The sequence below is a fragment of the Nematolebias whitei genome, chromosome 10 (assembly GCF_014905685.2).
Source record: "Nematolebias whitei isolate Nwh7 chromosome 10, NemWhi1, whole genome shotgun sequence".
Lineage (NCBI taxonomy): Eukaryota > Metazoa > Chordata > Actinopteri > Cyprinodontiformes > Rivulidae > Nematolebias > Nematolebias whitei.
Genome location: NC_056507.1, coordinates 19,091,912 through 19,104,590, shown reverse-complemented (window position 1 = coordinate 19,104,590; position 12,679 = coordinate 19,091,912). Strand labels below are relative to the sequence as shown.

At 40.9% G+C, this 12,679-nt stretch overlaps 1 protein-coding gene across 1 annotated transcript in view; it reads left to right on the top strand.

The window, feature by feature from the left end:
* washc4 (WASH complex subunit 4) overlaps positions 1–12,679 on the top strand; it is a 39,325-nt gene that overhangs the window by 15,287 nt on the left and 11,359 nt on the right. The window contains exons 14-18 of the mRNA XM_037683430.1: positions 71–197; positions 7,725–7,850; positions 7,956–8,063; positions 8,865–9,011; positions 9,093–9,172. Coding sequence (XP_037539358.1) covers positions 71–197; positions 7,725–7,850; positions 7,956–8,063; positions 8,865–9,011; positions 9,093–9,172 — 588 coding nt within the window. The remainder of the gene's footprint in view (positions 1–70; positions 198–7,724; positions 7,851–7,955; positions 8,064–8,864; positions 9,012–9,092; positions 9,173–12,679) is intronic.

The following is a 12,679-nucleotide window of genomic DNA, read 5'->3' as shown; positions in this document are numbered from 1 at the left end:
ATATATATATCTATATATATATATATATATATATATATATATATAATCTAGTAGTTATCTTTCTTTTCAGGGATGTTCAGTCTTACTACATTTTTGTAACTTCCTGGATGATGAAAATGGAGTCAATCTTGTCCAAGGAGCATAAAAGTGACAAGCTGGAAGAAGACCTTAACAGCAGATGTATTGTGTTTGTGCAGGTAAGTAGAGAGAGTTGTGTCAAAGGGAAGGTTTTGTTGGCAGAATATACTGTATGTCATAATTTATTTTAGTTATCATCATGCCACCATGCCCATCTTTCATTTTGAGTAAACTTCAATAAGTGTCTTTAAATTGTTTGCTACTCTATATTTTAATTACCTGACAACTTTTTAACCTGAAAAACATTGAACTCAATTTTTTTGTTCTTTTCTGTCCTTCTCTTGGATGCAATCTGTAGGGGTTTTGCTAAGAACCAGCACCTATTAAAAATAACCACACGAGAGAACAAGAGTGAGATTACAAGGAACGCAAATCTTTGCAAAGAGAGACAACGTCTAACCGGAGTCAGAATGAAGTCTAAGGGTGCATTCACACCAGCCCTGTTTAGTCCGCTTTAATCGAACTCTAGCTCGTTTTCCTAGAAAGTCCGGTTCGTTTAGGGAGGTGTGAACGCGCCATCGAACTCTGTCACGGGGAAAAAAAGGCGAACTCTGGCCCGGGCTAAAACCTAGGTCTCGGTCCGGTAGAAGCTAACTCCAGCACGGTTTGAGTGCAGTGTGAATGTAAACAGACTGAGCCCCGCTCCGCAGGACAAACAAACACACATTTCTCTGACCTTATATGGAGCCGTCAGCTGCCTTGTGTGGAAAAACAATATTCTCCAGGGTCTTCTGTCTCATCTTCTGTTCATGCTAAGTCCATTTTTGAAAAATGACAAAATATAACTCCTAAAACTGCTAAAACTTGATGCCACTTCGTTTTTATTTTTATTTCCAGAAGAAGAAGACGTGTCTTCAGAGGTTTTTGTGTCATTTTTTTTCAGTAGTTCTTGGTGCAGCGCCCCCACAGGCGAGCGGGGGAACAGGTTGGTTCAACAGGTTGACTGGACTGCACAGTGCAGTGTGAATGCAAACGCACCAGCTCAAATGTAAACAAAAGGTCATGAATATTGGTCCCGAACCGAGTCTACCGGACTATCAGGTGTGAAAACAACCTAACTTGCTTCAGTGTGCATTGGGCTTTTATTGGTGCATGTAGGAGTGGTTTACAAAAAGAACAAATTTCTGGCAGTTTCAGATAGTGTAGACGTGGCAGTTTAGATAATAGGAACTGCAGGGTCAAACATCCTCTGGAACATTTGGGGCGAGCTATTCTCAGTCATGTCCAGCAAACAACATCTTGCTTAATGCAGATGACCAGGCGCTCTCATACACAGAAACTTTGTTGAAACAAGTTGACTGATAAGATAGAACAGTTCAAATGATCTAAGTCCAAAACTCTCTAACACAATCCAGTATAAATATCTTGTCGTCTTGTTATTATTTCGCCCCAGTTTTGAACACACTTGTTGCAAAAAAAGCGGAGACTGAATAAGGACTAAAATATTGAGCAATCATTTACAGGTGCATCTAAAAAGTTAGATAAGATAAGATAGAATATCATGAAAAAGGTAGGTTTTATTTGTCAATCATTTCAGAAAGTGAAATTTAGAATATTGTGAAGAGGTTCAATATTGTAAACTCCTGTTGTCACACCCTGATCAGCTGATTAACTTCTGGACATGAGCTCCAAATGTCTCATTCCTCAAGTCAAATTACTCCTGAACCAGAGACAGTCAGAAGCATCTTACCAGCTGAGAAATAAGAAACTGGACTGTTGTTCAGTGGTCCAATGTCCTCTTTTCAGATGAAAGTCAATTTTACATGTCATTTGAAAATCAAGGTCCCAGAGTCTGAAGGAAGAGTGGAGAAGACCAGAGTCCACGTTGCTTGAAGTCCAGAGTGAAGTTTCCACAGTCAGTGATGGTTTGGGGTACCATGCCCTCTGCTGGTGTTGGTCTGATGGGTTTTCTGAAGTTCACAGTGAACGCAGCATCTAGCATGACATTTTAGAGACTTCATGCTTCCTTCTGCTGATGAGCTTTATGGAGATGCTGATTTCATTTCCCAGCAGGACTTTGCTCCTGCCCACACTGACAAAAGTACCAAAAGCTGGCTGTGTAGTATTCTCATTTTCTGAGACATGGAGTTTTGTTTTTTCATTATTTGTAAGCCATAATCATCAAAATTACAAGAAATAAAGGCTTGAAATATTTCACTATGTGTAATAAATATTTAATATACAAGTTACACTTTCTGAAATGATTGACAATAAAGTTAGAACTTTTTTGCGATATTCTAATTTTTTTATACATGCACCTGTTCATGAGTAACGAGGTGAAAAGTTTGTCTAAAGATGAAATGCTTATATGTTTAGAAAGTCAGACCTTTTAGCTTGCTAAAATACAAAAGTCTTGTTTTAAAATTATAAAAATAACTTAAGCCAATTGACGGATCACAGACTTTTTTTTAAGAGGAAGTCATAAAAGTAAAAAAAAAGAAAATAGACATGTGGGTGTCGTAGGAAAAAAAAAACATATTCACAAACAGGTGTAGACTTCATCAAATTTAATAACGCAATGTTTTGCAGAGAACAGTCAGTTACAGAAACTCCCAATGCTTGCTCCACCTCGGATTTGATGTATTCCACACTTCCTGGAATGAAAGTTTGTTGTGTAGAAACTTATCAGGGGCCTGCTCATCCCCTTCGTGTTATTGGAACCAGCCAAACCTTCTGTTTAGGGAGAAAAAGGAAAACATTTCTCAAGGATTCTTACATGGGGTGATAAGAGCGTCTAGCCAGATGGCACCATCATTCCACAAACAGTGATACCAAAGCATTATAATATAATTCACAATGACCCTAAAGTAATGAGATTATAAATGTGGTGATGCAGTAAAATAATGAGCATGATGCGTGCATATATACCTGGTACATATTCCCTCCATGTTCTTCATTTCCACCCTTGGATGCAATCCAGTATTAATATCCTGTCTTGTTAAAAAAAAGGTTTATAAGCTCAATCATCCAGGTAGAGAACAACAAAAATGGTTAAATCATGTCATCTGGACCAGTTTCTTTAAGTGAGAAACATTTTATCGCCCATCCAGAGGACTTCGTCAGTCAAATCAGATGACTCGTATCCAAAATCCGGCTTTGAGTTTTGTTATTACCTGAGCTTTCAGCCCAGAGGAAAGTCCTTACCGACAGCAGTCCCAGGTAGGATGCTCCGATCCACTTTTTTCTCTCCCGATATCGATGTCGATGCCTGAGCTTTAGTATTGTACTATATCGATCCAATACCGATCTGATACAGAAAAACAGTGCTGAATTAACAAAAAATGGCTCAATCATGTGGTCCAGATGACATGATTGAGCCATTTTTGTTGTCTCCCTGGATGAATGAGCTTACAAACCCAGTACTGAATTAACTTAAAACATTTGTTTTTTTAACTGCAGACATGATTGTGCTGAATTACAAATTTATTGAAAACTCTGCACCAGAACAGCACCAAGAGCTTCAGAAGCTTGGTCAAACATGTAAAGACAACACAACTTTAATTTGTTCAGTCAGTACAATTATAACATCCAATGTAAAATAAATAATAAAGATACTGAAACTGACAAAAACAAAGGTTGACTACTTTGGTCAAACATGAAAAAATAAACTTCAACAAACCTTTTAAATGGTTCAGGAATTTTAAATATAATGTAAAATAAATAATAAAAGAGCTGAAATAAGAGGAAAAAACAAACTCTTCACTAGCTTGGTTGGCAAATATTTAAAATAAACAGCAATCAGAGCACAAAGCACAGAATTAGAGTGAATAGATCTGCCCAGTCATGGATCGGTCACATTGTCACGATACCCGCTCCAGAAGTTTTTCAATATAGGGACCGATAACGATATTGGTATCGCATTAGGTGAATGTACAAAATTCACAGCACCAACTAATGACCTGGCCTGGCAACTACAGCGGACTTGGGTGTGTGGGGATTTTTCTCTATTTGCACATAAACACTGAATGTGATTGTGTAAATGAGGATTTATTCCTGGAATCAACATCCGAAAAACTGCGTTTCCCCTGCCTGTGTACATCTAAAGGAGGCCTCAGAGCTATGCTGATGGAGACAGGGTCTCTCAAGGCAGAGGTCTGTTACAGGCAAAGAAAAGAGCAAATTATAATACGTATTGACAGAAAAAAGGTTCTGTTAAAAAACAAAAAAGAACCATTTGTCCATCCATCAGCTTCAGTGTCACTAGAACCTGGTTTGTGTTTGAACTGTTTCATTCCTGTTGAGCCCTAAATTGTCAAAATAAATGCATAAATTCGGTAAGAGGTATGAAGGTGTGAATTACATTGTAACTGGCTGGTAATCAGGCCAAATGCTCCTGGATGGGAAGCAAAATAGCTTCAGCTTCAGAATAGAAGACCACTTGTTTAGTTTTTAATTATTTATTTTTGGATTGACCATGGCCTGGATGACTTGAGAATCTTCAGTGCTTCCACTTGCTATTCTAGAGACAGCACAGGGTACATTTTCAGTGTTGTGGTTATGATGCTCCCATTATATTTATTTATGAAACCTGAATCCAGTCAGTTACTTTGAAGTTTGTCTTAGAGACACAAAAAGTGCAATGACTTAAATGTGCTGCTTTTAAACACAGACTGACAAAGGTTGTGGTTTTCGGCTCTGAGCGTTTTAGGAACGAACTCTGCAGCCTCACTTCTTCTGGATGGCATTAATTTGACCTGCAGTTCTAATATAAAGAAACTTGGTGTTATTTTGGATCAGAATATGTAATTTAACCCACACATTAACCCACACCTGCTGGGTGGGTGGGGGGACCCCACCCACCCAGCGCACGCACTTTTTGCCCCGCTCCCCTCATGCAGGAGGTTGAGGAGCATTGGGTGTGGAACCACTGGACTGAGGAACAGCTTCTACCCTGAGGCTGTTAGACTCATGAATCTCTAACTAGAATAATCACTGTGAAAAACCATATCATGTTGCTGCTGATCTGTTTCATGTTGCTGCTGATCTGTTTCAATGTTGATGTGTTCATGCGTGCACATCTGCTCACAGACTCATGTTCATGTTTGTGCTGATGTTCAATGTTTTTATGTTATGAGTGCTTAGTGTATATTTAGTTGATGTTTTTCTTAGTTCATATCTTAGAAGTTATTACTGTTTTTCTTAGACATTTTATTGTTGGATGTAACTGGGACCCTGTGTACATAATTTCGCTCCACCACATGTACCACATGAGGTGCGAATGACAATAAAGAAACTCTGACTCTGACTGACTGACTGACATTAAACATGTTACAAGAATGGCATTCTACTAAGAAGTCTTTAAGAAGAAGGTGGTGTGTGGTACCGGTCAAATTTGATGAGAAGTGGCAACACATACGTTTCTCAGATTACCGAGTAGGAACTCCCCTGCATGATTAATGAGGATAGAGCTCTCAAAAAAGATGTATAGCTCCCATTAAGTAAGCTTAAATGTCTGGTGACCCAAGTCAACTAGGGGAGGAAGGCCGGGGGACCTGTTAAATTTGACAACAAGTGTGGTTTTACTCACTAATGGCTCACTCTGCTCTGCGTGTAGTTACACAACGTCAGGTTAGGAAAAGCAAACAATCAGTAAAAGTAACTCTCTTCCTTTCACCCTTGCATGAAGACACACACAGCCAACTTTATTAATAAGACAAATAACAGAATAAAATAAAGCCCCTAGAGTTAACGTTCACAGTCCTGACAGGCTGCAGGGACAAACATGGAAGTTTAATACAATCATCTGTTAATTCCCCTGACACTCCTCTCAGCTCAGCCGAGTTTACATAGTTCAGGAGGTGTCCTCATAGCCAGCTGTAGCCTCCTTATACAGCACTCTCCGTTTGCCCAAACATATGGTTCATGGGCAGAGATAAGATGGTGTCTTGGGAGATGGTTTTGTAGACTCTATTACTACATGGATACTGGAATCATTAAATAAAGCAGTTTGACACTTTGATTTCTGTATTGACAGCAAAGTCAGGGGTTTATTGTACAAACACTGTTGGACACTGAATAGCACAAAAAGACCAAAATAAAGAATCCCCCTGATGGGACATTATCAGACCTTTTTATACTCTCCTGCTTACGTAAAGATCATTGTACAAGAGCACACACATTTAGCTGTTTACGCCAAAAGTTGTTCTCTGGTCATACTCACAGGCTTTTTGATGTACGTTGACTTCCTGTAAGATAAACACATTCTTTCCAGAAAGAACAGATCAAGTTGACCCAGAACAAATGCAGCATTTCTCAAAGAGCCTTGTTATACAAATGATTGCCCTACTCATTTAATAGAACTTTTAAATCCTACAGTTTCAATTATGTTTTAGCGATCAGACAGGCTCAGCTCTAGTAAGTTTCTACCTGATTCTGCTTTCCACTCCGGTCAGCAACGGTCAACTTCTTGTAGTCTCTCGCACCAGATGTGACTTTACTGCATAAACAAGTACACTCTTGTTGCTGGGGTAAATGTCATACACACAAACAGTAAATGTTTTCAACACCACCTTAAGGGTCCATACCATGATTTGATATTACACCATCCATCCATCCATCCATTTTCTTTGCCCGCTTATTCCATTTTGGGTCACGGGGGTCGCTGGTGCCCATGTCCAGCAATCACTGTGCGAGGGGCGGGGTACACCCTGGACGGGTCGCAAGTCCATCACAGGGCCACATAGAGACAAACGAGACAAACAACCATTCACTCTCTCACTCACACCTAGGGACAATTTAGAGTTACCAATCAGCCTAACATGCATGTTTTTGGACTGTGGGAGGAAACCGGAGTACCCGGAGAAAACCCACGCATGCACGGAGAGAACATGCAAACTCCACCCAGAAAGGCCCCTGGACCGGGGTTTGAACCAGGGACCTGCTCGCTGAGAGGCAGCAGCTCTACCAGTTGCGCCACCGTGCTGCCTTGATATTACACTAGAATATCAAATTTAACCAAAAGCCAATTTTACATACTGTATTTTCCGGCCTATAAGTAGCATTTTTTTTGCCTAATTTGCATGCCCTGCGACTTATACGGTGAAGCAACGTATATATGGATTTTTTCCCATATTTTTAGACCAATTTTTGACTGGGATATGACCGTTTCCATTCATTCTGACTGGGGAAAAAAAGAAAAGAAAAGAGCAGTACCATTTTCGGCCACTAGGGGCACCGACTTGTCAGCAGTGACGCATTATAGATTTGACTTATACGGCGAAGCGACATTTTTATGTATTTTTCCACTTTATTGGACATAATTGAACTGATGTGACTTTTACGGCGGTGCGATGTTTACGGCGGAAAATACGGTATATTGAGATAAATCTTGGCACGGTAGTAGACTGAAGTCATACATAAGTCATACAAACATACGCTGAGCTCTAAACATACTTGTGAATATCTCGCACTATTACATGAGGTTGTGCAGAACATCACTTACCAGGTTTGACCAAAGGAGCTATAACTTTGTCATTTCTCATCATAAGATGATCTTAGTTTAAAGCTCTGGGATGGAAGGTAGCAGGGGATATGCTAGAACTGCTATGCCTTTAACATTTTTCTGTGCTCCTATCTTTTGTTCACAGGGCATCCTGTACGCTTATAGCATCAGCACCATCATCAAGACCACCATGAACATGTACATGTCAATGCAGCGGCCCATGACCAAGACCTCTGTTAAAGCACTTTGTCGTCTAATTGAGTTGCTCAAGGTGTGTGTCAACTTCTGAACATGTCCACCCTCTTAATTTTTCCATTTACTGGTTGCTGGAATGACACTAATACGGTCAGGTTATGCCTCATGATGCTTCCCTCAGGCTGTGGAGCACACCTTTCACCGACGGTCGATGGTTGTAGCCGACTCAGTTTCTCACATCACTCTGCAGCTTCAGTCTCAGGCCCTCAACTCTATCAGTACTGCCAAGGTAAACTCTAAACACACAAGTCCAAATGTTGCTTTGTGTTGGAGGACAAAATCTCTCTTAGCATTTGTTTACCAAAAAGAAAAACGCTCGACGGCAGGAGTAGATTTTTAACCGGAATTTTACTGGCTAGGTCAGATTTTCAGGACAGGTTACATAAATATGGATAAAACACAAGAATCTGCATCGAGCTTCCTTATCCACTTGCTTTCATACCCTTATCAGTTCAGCTGAGTTCACAAAGCTCAGGAAGTGTCCTTGGAGTCAGCCTTCTCAACTTATCACCCAGCACTCTCAGTTAACCAAAACATATGGTTCAAGGGTAGATTGTCGAGTTAGCTGATTAAAAGTGTTGAGGTCCTTGTCCCTTGAGGACACTTAACGACCTTCATTTGCAGGACACTCATATCTCATCTTGCCCCTCCTGGAATCAAGTAGCTGTGACCCCAAATGTACCATGAGGAACCCTACATTCACGGTTGCTCTTCCTCTAATGATGTTTGCATGCGTTGTTGGTACAACGTCTGGTAATTTTTTTGGTGTCTAAGAAAGGAAAACCACCAGGGTGTTGTTTTAACAAAACTCACAGCTAAGTATCCTTTAAAAACCTCCCAAGAAAACTCAGAACCATTAAGATGGTGTCTTGGGAGATGGTTTTGATTATATCTTGGGCTTCTTGCTCTCAGCTATAGAAACAAAAACATCCATAACCTTCGACCAAAGATTCTCTGACACTTTATGTTAAGGTGGTGGTGATATACTGCTTGTTTTACAGTATATTTCTGTTCATTTCTGTCTTTAAAGAAAAGAGTGATCTCTGACAAGAAGTATAGTGAGCAGCGGCTGGATGTGCTGTCTTCTTTAGTGCTTGCAGAAAATGCTCTGAGTGGACCAAGCACAAAAGAGCGCCGCCTGGTGGTGTCTCTGGCTCTGTGCGTCGGCACTCAGCTGGTATGTTGGGAGAAGTCAGTGATCAACGCTACACATGACACACACTCTGCCGTTCCTCTTTAATCTGTTCTGTTTTTCCAGAAAACCTTCAGAGATGAGGAGCTGCTGCCCCTGCAGCTGGTACTAAAGAAAATGGATTTGATTAGTGAGCTCAGTGAAAGGTGGGATGTTTTGTGTTGTCAAATCAAGTGACTATTCTTAATGAGAACACAAAATGAGGAATTTTCACCACATCAGTCAGAAGCAGTGGAGAAAATCCTTATAGTCCAAAGAAACTGTCATTGTTTATAACATTGGTAAATATAAAAGCAGTGTTATGATTAGAGTTAATTATACGTTGGTGAAGATCATCAGTCATCCAGGACATGGTAAATTAAAAAAAATTCAAGACAAAAACAACTGGATTTTATTTGTAACAAAAGACGTTTCGCTTCTCATCCGAGGAGCTTTCGCAATTCAAAGAACAGGGAGGGTGGGGTTCAAGTTATAATGCTGAGGTATGATACATATATACATACATACGCAGATTGACCTATCACACCTCACAGTAGGGGTTCGTTAAGGTCTTTGTTAATCTAATTCACAGATGGACCACTCTGGTCACGTGGATGACATTCCTGATAGGTATGAAACTGGCTGGGTATCAGTCCTAAAGCTGCATTATAAGTTTTTGAAAGTTGAAATCTGAGACCTCCTCCTCTGTCTGAAGATGGTTTATAATAGGTATTTTTTGTTTAACCTTTAAAGATAATAATTTCACACAACACGGCGAGGTGGGTTTTTAGCGCTCAATACCTTTGCAAAGTGAGTCACTCTAGGTCAGAGTGAACTCTGTCGTTTTGCTGGTTGAGTCTGTATTTATTATGAAAAAATGGGTCATGAAAACAAGTCAGGTTTACCCTGATGCATGCTCAATAATCCAGGTAGAAAAATCCAAAAAAGTTCAATCTGGTCCTCTGGCCTCAAACTAGTAAGAGAGTTTGAGAAAACAGCAAGGAAGAGGGCAGACTACAGGAACCACTTGCGATTCAACCTCAGATGTCGACAAAATGGCATCATTCCCAAGAGCCTGGAACTAAAATCATCGGTCAGCGGGCACCGGGCAAGCAAGATCCTTCAGAAGGCACAGACCCAGCTGCTGAATGAACGGGTGAGACAGACCAATTTTACTATTGAGGCCTTGAAGGCCAAAGAAGAGCACATTAAACAGAAACTAACTATGTGTCTAGATCAGACCACACTTCAGCAAGTGTTGGACTGTACAGATCAGGCATGCTTAGCACAGCATGTCAAGTCCAAGACTCGACAACAAAACAAGTTTAACTTACTAATAACTCATCAACACCATCACTATTCTAATAACACATTCAGTGTAGGACAACACTCCAGTAGTCAATTACATGCCAGGGAGACAGAAAAGTGGGTGAAAAATTTATCTGACAGACAGCTCACCCAGCCGGAGACAGAGATTCTTGCCAGGGGACTGAACTTTGCGGTTGCACCAAGTAGAATTCCTTTGGTGGAGATGATCACAGCCACTGAGTCAGCCATCCGCAACAACAAAATTAAAGAGGCTGAAGCAGAACAGCTCAGAATCAAAGTTTCATCCTGCCTCAGCAATGCCAAACCACCACCTTCCAACATCAGTAGAGAGGAGAGGGGTGCACTCACCACTCTTAGCAAGGACAAAAACATCATCATTCTCCCAGCAGACAAAGGAAGGTGCACAGTGATTTTGAACCAGAAAGACTATCATGAGAAAGTTATGACACTCCTTAGTGACTTAAACACTTATGAACCTCTGAAAAGAGATCCAGGAAGTGGTTACAAGAAGAAATTGATAGATTGCCTGAAAATTTTGAAGCAGGACAAGGCCATTGACCGTTTTCTGTACCACAGACTGTACCCAGGGGAGGCCACACCTAGTCTGTATGGTTTACCTACAAACAAGGTGTACCTTTAAGACCTATTGTTAGCATAATTAACTCTGTCACTTACAATGTTTCTAAATATCTGGCGTCTGTACTCATCCCTTTAGTTGGCAGCTCAGAACACCACATACAGAACACCATGGACTTTGTGGATAAGGTGAGGGATGTCATCATGGAGAATGATGAAACAATGGTCTCTTTTGATGTCACATCACTCTTTACGTGCATTCCTGTTGATGATGCAGTAGAGGTGGTCAGTTTAAAATTAAAATCAGACACCACTCTGAGCAGCAGGACCACGCTTTCCACAGAACAACTGTGTCAACTCTTGAAACTGTGCCTGCAGTCAACCTACTTCACATATGGGGAGCAATATTATAGGCAGAAACATGGGTGTGCTATGGGGTCTCCAGTTTCTCCTATTGTTGCCAACCTGTACATGGAGGAGGTAGAAAAGAGAGCCTTGACGTCCTTTTCAGGGACACCACCAAGTCATTGGTTCAGGTATGTTGACGACACCTGGGCTAAAATTAAATCTCAGGAAGTCCAGCATTTTACTGACCACATCAACTCTGTGGATAAATACATCAAATTCACACGAGAAGATGAAAAAAATGGCAAGTTGGCTTTCTTGGACTGTGAGGTCTCAGTCTCTGATAGAGGACATTTGCAAACTGAGGTGTACCGCAAACCCACCCACACAGACCAGTATTTGCAGTCCTTCATGTTTAAAATCTTCCCACACAGGGTCTGTTGGTGGATGATGCAGTGATAGTGCAAAATGTCTGGGAAAGCATCATTCTGCTTGCAGAGTGCAACAAATCCACTGGTGTGACCAGTCATTGCTGGAGCGCCATCAGTTGTTATAGAAATTAGTTTAAAGAGGGGCAAGTTGCTTTTAATAACAAACTCCATAAACGCATTAAAAATATCTTCTCCTCTTGTGTGTCCCTTCAAAGGCAAGATGGTGAGCAGCTCCTCTTTTGCACTCATGTCTGCAAAGGCCATTCTGATAAAAACACACAGCTGGGCTACATCCACCATGTCTGTCGACTCATCAAACTGAAGAGAGAAACACTCGCATTCTTCCACGTCCTTTTTTAGCTGCTCCTCCACATCCACAGCCATTCCCTCACATCGCCGTGTCACTGTTTGTCTGGACAACTGCACGTCTTTAATAGCAGCTACGATCTCACTTTTATTTTTAAAATCATGAAAAAGCGCATCTGCAGCCTCAATAAACGCTTCTTTCATAACTTGTCCATCGCTGAAAGACTTCTTATGTTGAGCCAGGATGCGGCTAACACGGTAGGAAGCTATCGTAGCAGCTTTACCTTTTGTGCTGGGGCGAGTGAAGACTGACTGCTGGGCTGCAAGCTTGTTTTTTAGCTCCAGCACTTTCTGAGTCCGTAAAGAACTTTTAAGAGGGAAATCTGTCTCAAACCGTTTGTGCATCGTCTTGAAATGCCGCTCCAAGTTACACTTTTTGGGTAAGGCAACGCTCGAATTACAGATGAGGCAAATAGACTTCGAATTAGAATAAACAAAAAAATACTCCTCCTCCCACTCTGTGTGAAAATAATAAGTTTTCGTTTGCTTGTTCGCTAGTTTTCCATCCATGTTTTCTGCGCACCGACATTAACTACTGAGCCTAAAGTCTCGTGAGAGCACTGTGTCACCGCACCCAAAACTCGCGAGACTATGTCTGTGAGAATACAAGTCAAGGCTTCGCTTCGC